General features: G+C 37.5%; 1 protein-coding gene across 1 annotated transcript in view; it reads left to right on the top strand.

The window, feature by feature from the left end:
- The first annotated feature begins 2,421 nt into the window (after nucleotides 1-2,421).
- Nucleotides 2,422-12,644, top strand: part of ARHGAP31 (Rho GTPase activating protein 31) — a 529,752-nt gene continuing 519,529 nt past the window's right edge. Inside the window, exon 1 of the mRNA XM_053705847.1 lies at nucleotides 2,422-3,062. Coding sequence (XP_053561822.1) covers nucleotides 2,963-3,062 — 100 coding nt within the window. The 5' untranslated portion in view covers nucleotides 2,422-2,962. The remainder of the gene's footprint in view (nucleotides 3,063-12,644) is intronic.

The following is a 12,644-nucleotide window of genomic DNA, read 5'->3' as shown; positions in this document are numbered from 1 at the left end:
GCATTAAGATAAGAACTTGTCAAACAGCTGATGCCACATCACAGGATGTTACGTGGTTTGCTGATATGACGGGTTCGCTATTTTGTCTGCACACACCGGCTCAAGATATTGTGCTGCCAAGGTCATAAAATGCAATGACTCCCCCGCAGCAGTAGCTAGCATTACTGATTAGCATATCAACCTACTAGCCTGGCAGCTGATCTTACTAAGCCTGCCTACCTGCATGCAACCAATGCTATGCACAATAAGGGGAAAGCAAGTTAGGGAAGAGATGCACTTGTCCGACCATGAATGTCGCCCCTGACTGGTTCTGTGTCTTTGTGCATGATGAGGTTATGCTGCTGGGAGCCTGCGACTTCCCCCATGGAGACAGAGGAGTGGTCTGGGTCTGACATTGACTCAGTCACTGAAGTGCTGCCTGGTTCCATTGGCCCCATAGTTGAGCCGTCCCTGCCAGTGTCGAATCACAGACCATTTGACAATGGAAGTAAATTTGAGTTTTTTTTATTCCATGCTCTAAGTTATCAAAGTTTAAAAAGTTATCTCTGAAGTAGCAATCCACTGATGATCCTGAGCTGAACAAGGCAGCTGCGCTTATGCCACCCTGAATGGCTTAGTGATCATATTCAGCTCTAGACTAGTAGTGCATTGCCAGCCCGAAGCCAAGATTAACGAAAGAACAGTGACAGTAAACTATGTAGGTTTATAAATTACATCTATCCACTGTACATAGATTAATATGTTATAAACCTACCAGAACGTGTGCACCTGGCCAGCCTAGTGCCTTTTTCATATGATGACGGTACAGGCTGTACAGTCTATAGAAGGCCAAGCCGTACGTCCTATACTTTTCAAGTATGCTGCCGCGCCTGTGAAAGAGGATGCCAGAGGCGGCTGCACAAGTTTCGGTAGGTTTCAAAAAAACGTAACCCCTTAATGACCATGACATACCTTATTATGACCTCCCTCTTGCAGGCCTATTGACATACCATAGTCAACAACAAACCCCTTTGAAAGACCAGCAACGTACAGAATATGTCGCTGGTCGCTAAAGGGACAGTATACACCGATTTTCATATAACTGCATGTAATAGACACTACTATAAAGAATAAAATGCACAGATACTGATTTAAAAATCCAGTATAAAACTATTTAAAAACTTACTTAGAAACCCTCAGTTTAGCTCTGTTGAAAAGGTAGCTGGAAAGCCCACTGCAAGTGGGAAATAAGACACTCCCCCCTTCTTTTGCATATGAAAAGACCCTTTACACAAACAGGAGCAAGCTGGAGTAGGTATACGTCGGTATTCTCCTAAAACTTTGGGGCTTGGTTAGGAGTCTGAAAATCAGAGCAATGTTATTTAAAAATAAGCAAAACTATACATTTTTTTAAAAACAAACAAACAAAAAAAAATTATAGGCTATATAAATAGATCATCTACAAAACATTTATGCAAAGAAAAAAAATGTGTATAATGTAAAAACTAGATTTTTCTAGGCGTCTTATTTAAACACAACTTATGTCATGAACCTACAGTATGTACAGTGCATAGATGTAAATGCACTGCTTAACACCCACATAGTTTACTATCACTTTAAGCTTTGCATGGGTTAAACACAGTTCTATTGAAGCAATGGTGTAATACATTTCTTTTTTTTTTTTTAATTTTATTATGGCTCTTTTTATATCCCTATAAATGCGTACACTGCAGAACGCCTAGGATAATTGAAGGGATGCAGCAAAGTTAAAAATAAATAAATATATAGTGAAAACATTACATCCTCTTAAGTGTTAGAGCATGCCATTTTATCACTGAAGATCCTGCAAATCTATGTGTTTAATCTATGATGCAAGGGTGTTAAACATTTAAAAAAAAAGTATTGTGACCCACAGAGAACTGCTGGTCCCAAGCAAAACTGGCACTAAGCCAGTTTGAGTTCAGCTAGCCCCCAGTATTTGCTTTGCTGCTCTGGAGTGGACTGTACCTATGTGCTTAATCCATTTCAGGGGTTAAAAATGAAAGCAATAGTATAATGCGCCAATAAAGTTGAGCATTTTCTTTTTGCACTTTTATTTACTCCCTGTTCTATTTGAAAAATCCTATGTGTTTAGATAAATGCCCTATTACAAAGCGGGGAATTAAAAGGTAAACTCATTCAGTAGATCACCCCCTGCTTTGGCGGAACAGATCATACACTCCCTGCACAAAGGGACACACTTCCTCCTTGAGACTGTCCCGTTATCTCCTGCGTGTCAGGGCTCCTCTCTCCCCTCCCTCCTGTCATACCACAGCCCTCTCTGCTCTCTCTCCCCCCACCCCTAGAAGCTCTGCCAAAAAAACAAACTCTGCCCCCCTCCCTCTCCTTCCTCATTTCCTTAACAGCATTTCCTGAGCTGGATAACCTAGTGATTTGTAAGAAAAGGAGGAAGAGGGGGGAAAATTAGAGATAGGTCAAAAAAATAAAATAAAAAAATAACTTGCTGGACATAGGACATCTGTATGAGAGGGAGGCTGCATTGTTTTTTATTGGGCTTCAGTAGATTTGTGGAACACACATTGGGGCAGCTGATTTGCTTTTTCCTAGCTGGCTGTTAGTGGGGTTTGGCACTGCCTAGGTGGCACACAGTTGGCTGCAGGCTGTGCCTGTGCCCAGCAGCAGCCACCCAGAACTACAAGAACCCTCTGACTCCCAGGATGTGATACACTTCTATTCATTGCAATTACTCACCCTCCAGGTTTGCTTCATCCCCCTCCCCAGCTCAGGGTGACAGCTGATCTGTCTGGATCTGGTTAGTTTTCATGGAGTGGTTTGGATTTGCTGCTGGGACAACATCCCAATGTCCTGTGCTGCTCGTTTAAGCACATGCTACCTCTGCCCTTCATTTATTTAATATTTCTACAGGTTTTTTTTTTAATTCTTCTTATTTTGTTGGGAGGTGGATTCCTCTGCGGACCAACTCATGAAGAACAAGGGAGGAAAACCGAAATTCAAGAGAAAAGGGTCAGGGGGCGCTTTTGGATGTGATCTCACGGAATATCTGGATAGCTCCGGACAGGATGGTAAGGTTTAAATCAATGAACCTTTATAAATTAGTTTTAACCCCATGAGTGCCGTGGCGTTTACAGCACTAACATAACGTTCTATCAATAATTATCCATGCTTTCTGTTGTACATTGCTAAAATGAGACTTTAGTATATATATATATATATATATATATATATATATATATATATATATATATATATATATATATATATATATATATATATCAGACAAAAATATTTAACTTAGGTTCTAGCTATTTTAATGGGACTGATAAAGATGTAGTTTGTAGCATAATTAATAAGAGGCTAACTTTGTTAACAGGTATAATTTGCTTAATTCAGTTGCATATGTTTTCATTAGTTGATTAAAGAGCAAACCATAATACAGTCTGTCTATATAATAGAAGCTGCAGCAAGTAAATCTGCACACGTGTTTTAAAGCAATGTTACTGAGTTTGGGCTGTATGTGATTACTTTCTAAATGGTCTTTAGGATGTTGCTTATTCACAGATATTGAGGGGTTAATAACCATCTGCCTATCTTAGAAATAACATCTGAATTGAATTAACAATACAAGAATGTTGTAGTGGGATAATGCAGCTTCTAAATGTTTAACCCTTTCCACCCCAGACTGGGCTATATGATTATATAAATGTGATTTCCACTCTTCTGGGGTGTATGAGTTTCTGGATGCATGTGGAAAATATGCTCATCCTTTATTGGTATAAACAATTATTGTATATAGGTCTCTGGAATGAACCCTTAGTTGACAATGTTATGGAGTCTTTTGACAGCTGACTAGGTTTAATGAATGGAAACGTTTGATATGTTGGTAGTATTTGACATATGTTTTGCTGACAAACTGAATCAATACATTGCAAGTTATCTGCCCCCTGTTGTTAAAGTTTAGTTTTACCAATGTCTGAAATTAGGTGCTGGACACTTCTTTTTTTCTGAAAGTTACAAACATTTTGACCTCTTACAGTTATATCAGCTAATAGTGTCGTAAAAACAACTGTTCTTCTGCCACAGGGCAATAATGACTTATAAAAGCAAAGTCTCTGTCAGACAAGGGATGATAAGAGTGGTGACTCATTATTCACTGTAGTTTCGTAGATATTTGTAATTAACCTTGTCAAGCCTGCTACACAGAGTGAGATGTGTAATATACCACTCGTCTGTTGCATTAACATTATTGCAGTATAATACGTCACTGTCTTTTATTTTACCTTAAAATGTATTTTGTTTTAATTAATCTGTATAATTTCCATAGGTTTAAAGTTACTTTATATGCACAAATTTGTTGTACAATACTTAAACATAAACCTGCATGTGCACGTGTGCACACACACACACACACACACACACAAATATATATATATATATATACATACAGTATACAGTATACAGCACCTCTGTGCAAGATCATTTAAAGTGAAGGTCAATTTCGATGAATTAGTGCCCGGTTTTTAATAATCCTATTAAAAACAAGGGCACTTTAATTCATCGAAATGGAAATTTCACTTGTTTTCTTCAAAAACTTACCTTTTAATCCTGACAGCCGCTCCAGCGATTACCCCGGCCGTCGGAAGCCTCTTCATACGTCAGAAATTACAAATCCGGCTTCCTCCAATCACGGCTTCCCCCCGGGGGAATCATGGCTTGAGGCAACGCTGTGATTGGAGGAAACCGGATTAGTCATTTTGGACCCGCAAAGAGGGCTTGCGATGGACGGAGGAAGCGCTGCAGCGACTGTCAGGATTAAAAAGGTATGTTTTTGAAGAAAATAAGTGAAATGTCAATTTTGATGAATTAAAGTGCCCTTGTTTTTAATAGGATTATTAAAAACCGGGAACTAATTCATCAAAATTGACCTTCACTTTAAATGTAAAATGATTAAAAATTGGATCAACTTACAGTATTTGCATTACCTGTAGGGTATATGTGCTTATGTAAAATTAAAAAGCTAATAGTTTAGATTTACTATATTAAATATACAGGCCCCGTAGTAGGAACTAAATACAGCAAAAGGAATATACCTGTTATCACTGACAAACAAGTTAGAAAACCTGTGATCATTGAAACAAAAGTGGGTACACCTGTGATTTCCAATTAGCCTAATTGAATGAACATGGTTATGAAAAAAACTTGTGAACACCAGAACTTTCTCAGTTCTGGACCTATGGGCTGTGTCTATCTACATGTCTGCATCACGGCTCCACATTAAATAATCTGATTGTGAGACTTCACAAAGATGGAAATAAGATAAACAAAGATCGGTGACCAACTAAAATCAGTCAATTTTGCAGCAGTAATCAGGACAAGCCATAGTACCACTAATCAAAGCCGCAGTGGCAGTCTTCATAAAACAACCCCACAGACAGTGCGCCATTTGACGGGAAGGTGCTTTAGACTTGGCTCAGGGAAATCTGCGTTTCTGTGACAGCTCAGACAGTGTGAAGGACATTACATAACGTCAAACTCCAAGAAAAAAAACCCTGCTTGCTCTTTGGCACAAAACTGCAAGATTAAACTTTGCTAAAGAGCGTAAAAAGAAGCCTGATGAATATTGGGAGCACATCCTTTGGTCAGATGAGACCAATATAAAGTTGTTCGGCTCAGATGGGGTCTAGCATGTTTGGTATGAACCTAGCTGGGACCACCATAGTGAATGCATAGTCCCATCACTGAAGCACAGAGTTTGGGAGTGAGATGATATGGGGCTACATGAGGGCAAAAGGTGTTGGGGAGATGACATTTATAGATGGCACCATGAATGCCTGTGGATATACCAAAGTACTGGCTGACAAGATGACTCCCAGTCTCTAGAAGCTTGGCAGAAGAGGAATATTCCAGCATGATAACGATCCAAAGCACACTGCCAAAATCACAAGAGTTTCTAGAGAAGAAAAAAGTGAAAACTCTGACCTGGCGAAGTATGTTGCCTGACTTGAATCCAATAGAACACCTTTTGTGGTATTTTAACCCTTTAAGGACACAGCTTTCAGTTTGCTCAATTGTTTTATGACGGAAAAAATCCGTCATATGTCCTTAAGAGGTTAAAGTGAAAGGTGGAACAATACAACACCTCCATCAAAGAGAAGCTGAAAAAAATTGTATCTGAAGAATGGCAGAACATGTCTCCGGAAATTTGTCCAACTCTGGTATTCTCCATAGCGAGGAGGATTGAGTCTATCATCAAAAATAAAGGTGGAGATACAAAATATTGAAAAAATAAAAGATTGTTGAATCTCAGTAATGAAAGGTGTACTGGCTTTTGTTGTTTTGAGTTCCTATCGTGGGCCTGGTATTTTTAATTTACTAAATCAAAACTGTTAGTTTTTAATTTTACATAAATACTCTACTGTTCAACTTAGAAGTAAAGCAATTACTATATTTATGTATTTATATTACACAGTCTTTTCTTATATCCTGTACAAGAAAATGAATATCTGGTTCTCTCCTTCAACTTTAAATATAGTATTTTGAGATTTACGAGGACAACAGTAATTACAGGAGTCATAATTGTGACTGATGACAATTACAGTATATTGTCTGCGAGTGAACTGTGTGTATGTGTGTGTGTATATATATATATATATATATATATATATATATATATATATATATATATATATATATATATATATAAAATCTTGGCAGTTCACCTGGTAAAATCACTATTGTGTATGTGTGTTACTGGTAACCAAAAATGTAGAATTATTTCAGTGTATGTTACTGGCAAGTTGCAACTAAGGGAATAAAAAGACTGCTCAGTTGTGAAAATGTATACAGTGGGATCAAGGTTGGGACCTAACCCGACATGAAAATATGAATATTTCACATTTCAATGTTCATCACATAGCAATATACCGTATGTTCTATTTATTCTTAAATACATATTTCTGATGTTTGCTACAATATATAGCTATAAATATGTATATGCTTATATATTGGAATATCTATTTATAAATAATTAGAACATATTTTTCTACATGAAGAACGTTGGAATGTGAAATATTTGCACTTAAACACAGTTAATCAGTTTATTAAATATGAATATTACTGTAAAGGACTCCAATTAGGGTTCCCACCTATAAGGCAGGTTGACACTTATGAGTTATACGTGCTGCACTCAAAAGTGTTCAGGAAAACATGGCTGAGGTAGCAACCCTAGCTCCAATGCACTTCTTTATATGTCTAGTTTAGGCACCCGCACCCCTGACCATTTCCATGATTTTCATTTATAAATAATTGGGTGTTTGGATCAGCAATTTCATTTTGATCTATCAAATAACTGAAGGTCACAGTACTATTTCAGTTGTGAAATGAGGTTTATTGGATTAACAGAAAATGTGCAATATGCATCAAAACGAAATTAGACAGGTGCATAAATTTGGGCACCCTAACAGAAATATTGCATCAATATTTAGTAGAGCCTCCTTTAGCAGAAATAACTGCCTCTAGACTCTTCCTATAGCCTGTAATGAGTGTCTGGATTCTGGATGAAGGTATTTTGGACCATTCCTCCTTGCAAAACATCTCCAGTTCAGTTAGGTTTGATGGTTGCCGAGCATGGACAGCCCGCTTCAAATAACCCCACAGATTTTTAATGATATTCAGGTCTGGGGACTGGGATGGCCATTCCAGAACATTGTACGTGTTCCTCTGCATAAATGCCAGAGTAGATTTTGAGCAGTGTTTTGGGTCGTTGTCTTGTTGAAATATCCAGCTCCGCGTAACTTCAACTTTGTGACTGATTCCTCAACATTATTCTCAAGTATCTGCTTATATTGAGTGGAATCAACTTTAACAAGATACCCAGTACCGGCACTGGCCACACAGCCCCACAGCATGATGGAACATCCACCAAATTTTACTGTGGCTAGTAAGTGTTTGTCTTGGAACGCTGTGTTCTTTTGCCGCCATGCATAACGCTCCTTGTTATGAACAAATAACTCAATCTTTGTTTCATCAGTCCACCACACCTTCTTCCAAAATGAAGCTGGCTTGTCCAAATGTGCGTTTGCATTTCTCAAGCGACTCTGTTTGTGGCGTGTGCAGAAAAGGCTTCTTCCGCATCACCCTCCCATATGCTGAATTGTTGTACGATGCACAGTGACACCATCTGCAGCAAGATGATGTTGTAGGTCTTTGAAGGTGGTCTGTGGGCTGTTTTTGACCGTTCTCACATCTTTTGCCTTTGCCTCTCCGATATTGTACTTATGGCCTTAACAAGAACTGTGTCTGTGGTCTTCCATTTCCTCACTATGTTCCTCACAGTGGACACTGACAGCTTAAATATCTGCAATAGCTTTTTGTAGCCTTCCTCTAAACCATAATGTTGAACAATCTTTGTTTTCAGGTCATTTGAGAGTTGTTTCGAGGCCCCCATGATGCTACTCTTCAGAGGAGAGTCAAAGAGAACAACAACTTGTAATTGGCCACCTTAAATACCTTTTCTCATGATTGGATTCACCTGTCTATGAAGTGCAAGGCTTAATGGGCTCACCAAACCAATTGTGTGTTCCAATTAATCAGTGCTAGGTAGTTACAGGTATTCAAATCCACAAAATGACAAAGGTGTCCAAATTTATGCAACTGTCTAAACTCGTTTTGATGCATATTGCAGTTTTTGTTAATCCAATAAACCTAATTTCACTACTGAAATATTACTGTTTCCTTCAGTTATTTGATAGATCAATATGAAATTGCTGATCCAAAGACCCAATTATTTATAAATGAAAATCATGGAAATTGTCAGGGGTGCCTAAACTTTTGCATACGACTGTATGTATGTATGTATGTGTGTATATGTGTATGTATATATATATATATATATATATATATATATATATATATATATATATATATATATATATATATATACACATAGAATTTGATGGTAGATAAAAACCAAAAAGGCCCATCAAGTCTACCCATAGTACATGTTACTTTTTCCTTAGGATGGCCTTATGCATGTCCCAGGCATTTTTAAATCCCTTTACAGTCTTTGTGTTTACCGCCTCAAATGGAAATTTATTCCATTAATCCACAACCCTTTCTTTAAAAAAATGCTTCCTCAAATTTCTCCTGAATCTGCTACCCTCTAACTTTATTTTGTGACCCCTTGTTTTGGCATTTATTTTTTTGTGAAAAATGCTTTCAGCTTCTATTTTATTAAGTCCCTTCATATATTTAAAGGTTTCTATCATGTCACCTATTTCCCTTCTATCCTCTAAACTATACATATTTAGATCATAGAGTCTTTCTTTGTATGTTTTACATTTTAGACCATGTACCATTTTAGTAGCCCTCCTTTGGACAGCTTCTAGTTTATTTTTATCTTTCTGAAGATATGGTCTCCAGAACTGTACACAGTATTCCAGATTTGGTCTAACTAATGATCTGTAAAGTGGCATAAGAACCTTGCTATTTCTGCTACTAATACTTCTTCCAATGCAACCAAGTATTTGACTGGCCTTACTGGCTGCACTGCTGCATTGTGTACCAAATTTTAAATCATCTGATATAATAATTCCCAAGTCCCTTTCTTCTTTAGTTACAGTCATGTACCATTGAGAGTATAATTGGCCTTTGGGTTTTTGGATCCTATATGCATAATTCTGCTCTTGGTAATATTAAATTTCAGATCCAATTGATTTGACCAGTCCTCTATTTTTTTTTAATATTACAGTTCATTTGATCAACCCCTCTTGGAACATCTACCCTGTAACAGATTTTTGTATCATCAGCAAACAAGCAAACCTTCCCCTTAAGCCCACTTCCAACATCACTTATGGACATGTTAAACAAAACAGGTCCAAGAACTGACCCTTGGGGAACACCACTAGTAACTGATGCCTCATTTGAATGTACTCCATTAATTGAAACCCTCTGTTGTCTATTTTTAAGCCAGCATTCTACCCACTTAACAATCTTAGCATAGATAGCTCAGCATGCTAAGGCACTGTGGCTGAGCTCTGTAGCAACCCAAGGTGCAGGTTCGTTCCCTGGCAAGGTCCACTCAGCCTTTCATCCTTCCGAGGTTGATAAAATGAGCAGCGCCTTGAGACCCTTACGGGTGATTAGCCGCGCTTTACAAGTACCCAATACATACATACATACATACATACATACATCTATTCCAAGGCAATACATTTTGTGAATAAGTTTGTTGTGTGGGACGGTGTCAAATGCTTTGCTACATGCAACATCTACGGCTCCTCCCTGGTCTATTATTTTAGTTACATGGTTAAAGTAATAAATTAGATTAGTCTGACATAATCTTCCAGCTGTATTTTGTCCTCTAAGTTGTTTGTCTGAAGGAAAGATACAAGTCTTTCCTTTAAAATAGTTTCCATTAATTTCCCTACAATTGAGGTCAAACTGACTGGCCTATAGTTAACAGAATCTTCCCTACTACCCTTTTTATGAATAGGGACTACATTGGCAATTTTCCAGTCTTTTGGAACAACTCCTGTTAGAAGTGACTGATTAAATAAATCAGCTAATAGATGAATATTATCTGGACCCACAGACTTATTTGGATGAATATTATCTGGACCCACAGACTTATTTACTTTTATTTTTGATAAAGCCCTTGAAACCTCTTCCTTTGTAACAGTTAACCTGAGATTGCACTATCCTGACGTGCGTTAAATTCAATAGCGCTCAATAGATTGTGTTTACTTTTAAACAGCCGTGATAAACCAGATATCACGTGCATGCACAACTGGTAAAGCGCCACTTGTAATCTGGCCCATAGTTGGTAATGAAATGCTGTAAATGTGGCACAAACATAGAAAACTGTTATTTATTTAGCTTACCTTTTGAAAATAGTCATAAACATAATTATTTAAAAATGCTACCCATCGCTGCACAAGGTTCTGATGCTGTCTCCCATCGGAGCCTATGGAAGTGCTCTTTTGTGGTTTGTCCTACCGGGGGGGATTGACTGCTCCGGCCCGCACGTGATTGGCTGTGCACAGTGGGGGGTTGGGTTGCACGCTAGCGCAAAGGAGTGCTTGCGTGCAATGTTAATTTCCATCAGCGGATTGGTGCCCACCAGAGGAGAGCTTGGGCGGACAGGGGCAAATATGTATACCCCTGTCCACCAAGGATTGAAAAATCAAGCTTTAAAGGATTTGCTGGTGATCTAATCATGAACTGCAAACGTCCAGGTGATTATGATCTGGGAATGGGTTAGAAATCTCTTCTTGTGGTTTTTATAGAGAGCATGAGGTATGTATCTGTCAAATAAAACAAAAAAGTATTCTACTGTGTGCTTCTGTGCTTTCATGATTCACAAAGAGCATGTAATGTTAAACAACATTGCGATTTATCTAATTCCTTTTTCTTTTGGTATCCTTTGTTGAAAACCATACCTAAGTAGGCTCAGGAGCAGCAGTGCACTACTGGGAGCTAGCTGCTGATTGGTGGTTGCACACATATGCCTCATGTCATTGGTTCAACTGAAGTGTTCAGATAGCTCCATGAAGTGCACTTCTGCTCCTTCAGCAAAGGATACAAAGAGAATGAAGCAAATCTGAAAATAGAAGTAAATTGAAAAGTTGTTTAAAATTGTATTATACTATATATATATATATATATATATATATATATATATATATATATATATATATATATATATATATATATAGATATATATATATAGATATATATATATATATTAATTTAAGTTATGGTAGAGATAAAAGTGTGAGATTAAAATCTTCCATTTCATAAAAGTAAGACCCATAGAATTCTTGTATATTCAGTTAGCATATCTAGGCAAGTATTCCCGCTTTCCTTTGCCCCAGAATTACTCTGTATACATTGTTACCAATGCACCAGAGGATTCTGGGTAAGATATGTAAATTGGATATACAATAAATAAGCAAAAAGCATGAAATGTATATCTAATTTGAATATTTTCTAGTGCATTGGTAACAATGTATACAGAGTAACTCTGGGGGTAAGCAAGCAGGGATACTTGCCTATATGTGCAAGGGTTTTAAAGAAGTATTTATATGTGTGAATATATATGCGTCGCTGTGTATTTCGGCTTAGTGCACCTTCTGCTTATAGGTTGAGCGATAGCCGAAGTGAGTTTTTTTTACCATGCCCCATAGAAGTCTATAATGTGATTGATTTAGTGTTCTGGCGCTATCTGATATCCAGATGTTAGCACGTCCTAGTCTTTTGCTTGAACGCTAACATTTTACTTTTAACCTGTAATATGAGCGCAAAAATAAAATCGATTTAACTTGACTGGTGTTAGCGCACAATAACGCTAATATTTTTGCGCTAATAATGTGCTAAAACAAGCTTTTCCAGCAAGGGTTAAACAGTTTTAACGTTTTCTTTGCAGTAAGATTTCAAACATGTTTATTAGACGTTTTTTATATGCAGGAACAAAAGGTTCTACGTGACTTTTAATTTAAAGGGACATTCCAGCCAAAATTGGAATCCACATGGATGCATTTCAGTTTTGTATTCGCAAAAGAAATGCTTTTAATAAAAGCTACAGCTGTTTAAAAAGTGTATTTAAGTATGCACCGTGCACGAGCATTTTAAACACAGCACTAGCTCAG

Source organism: Bombina bombina, chromosome 3, assembly GCF_027579735.1.
Source record: "Bombina bombina isolate aBomBom1 chromosome 3, aBomBom1.pri, whole genome shotgun sequence".
Lineage (NCBI taxonomy): Eukaryota > Metazoa > Chordata > Amphibia > Anura > Bombinatoridae > Bombina > Bombina bombina.
This window is presented reverse-complemented; position numbering and strand designations above follow the sequence as displayed.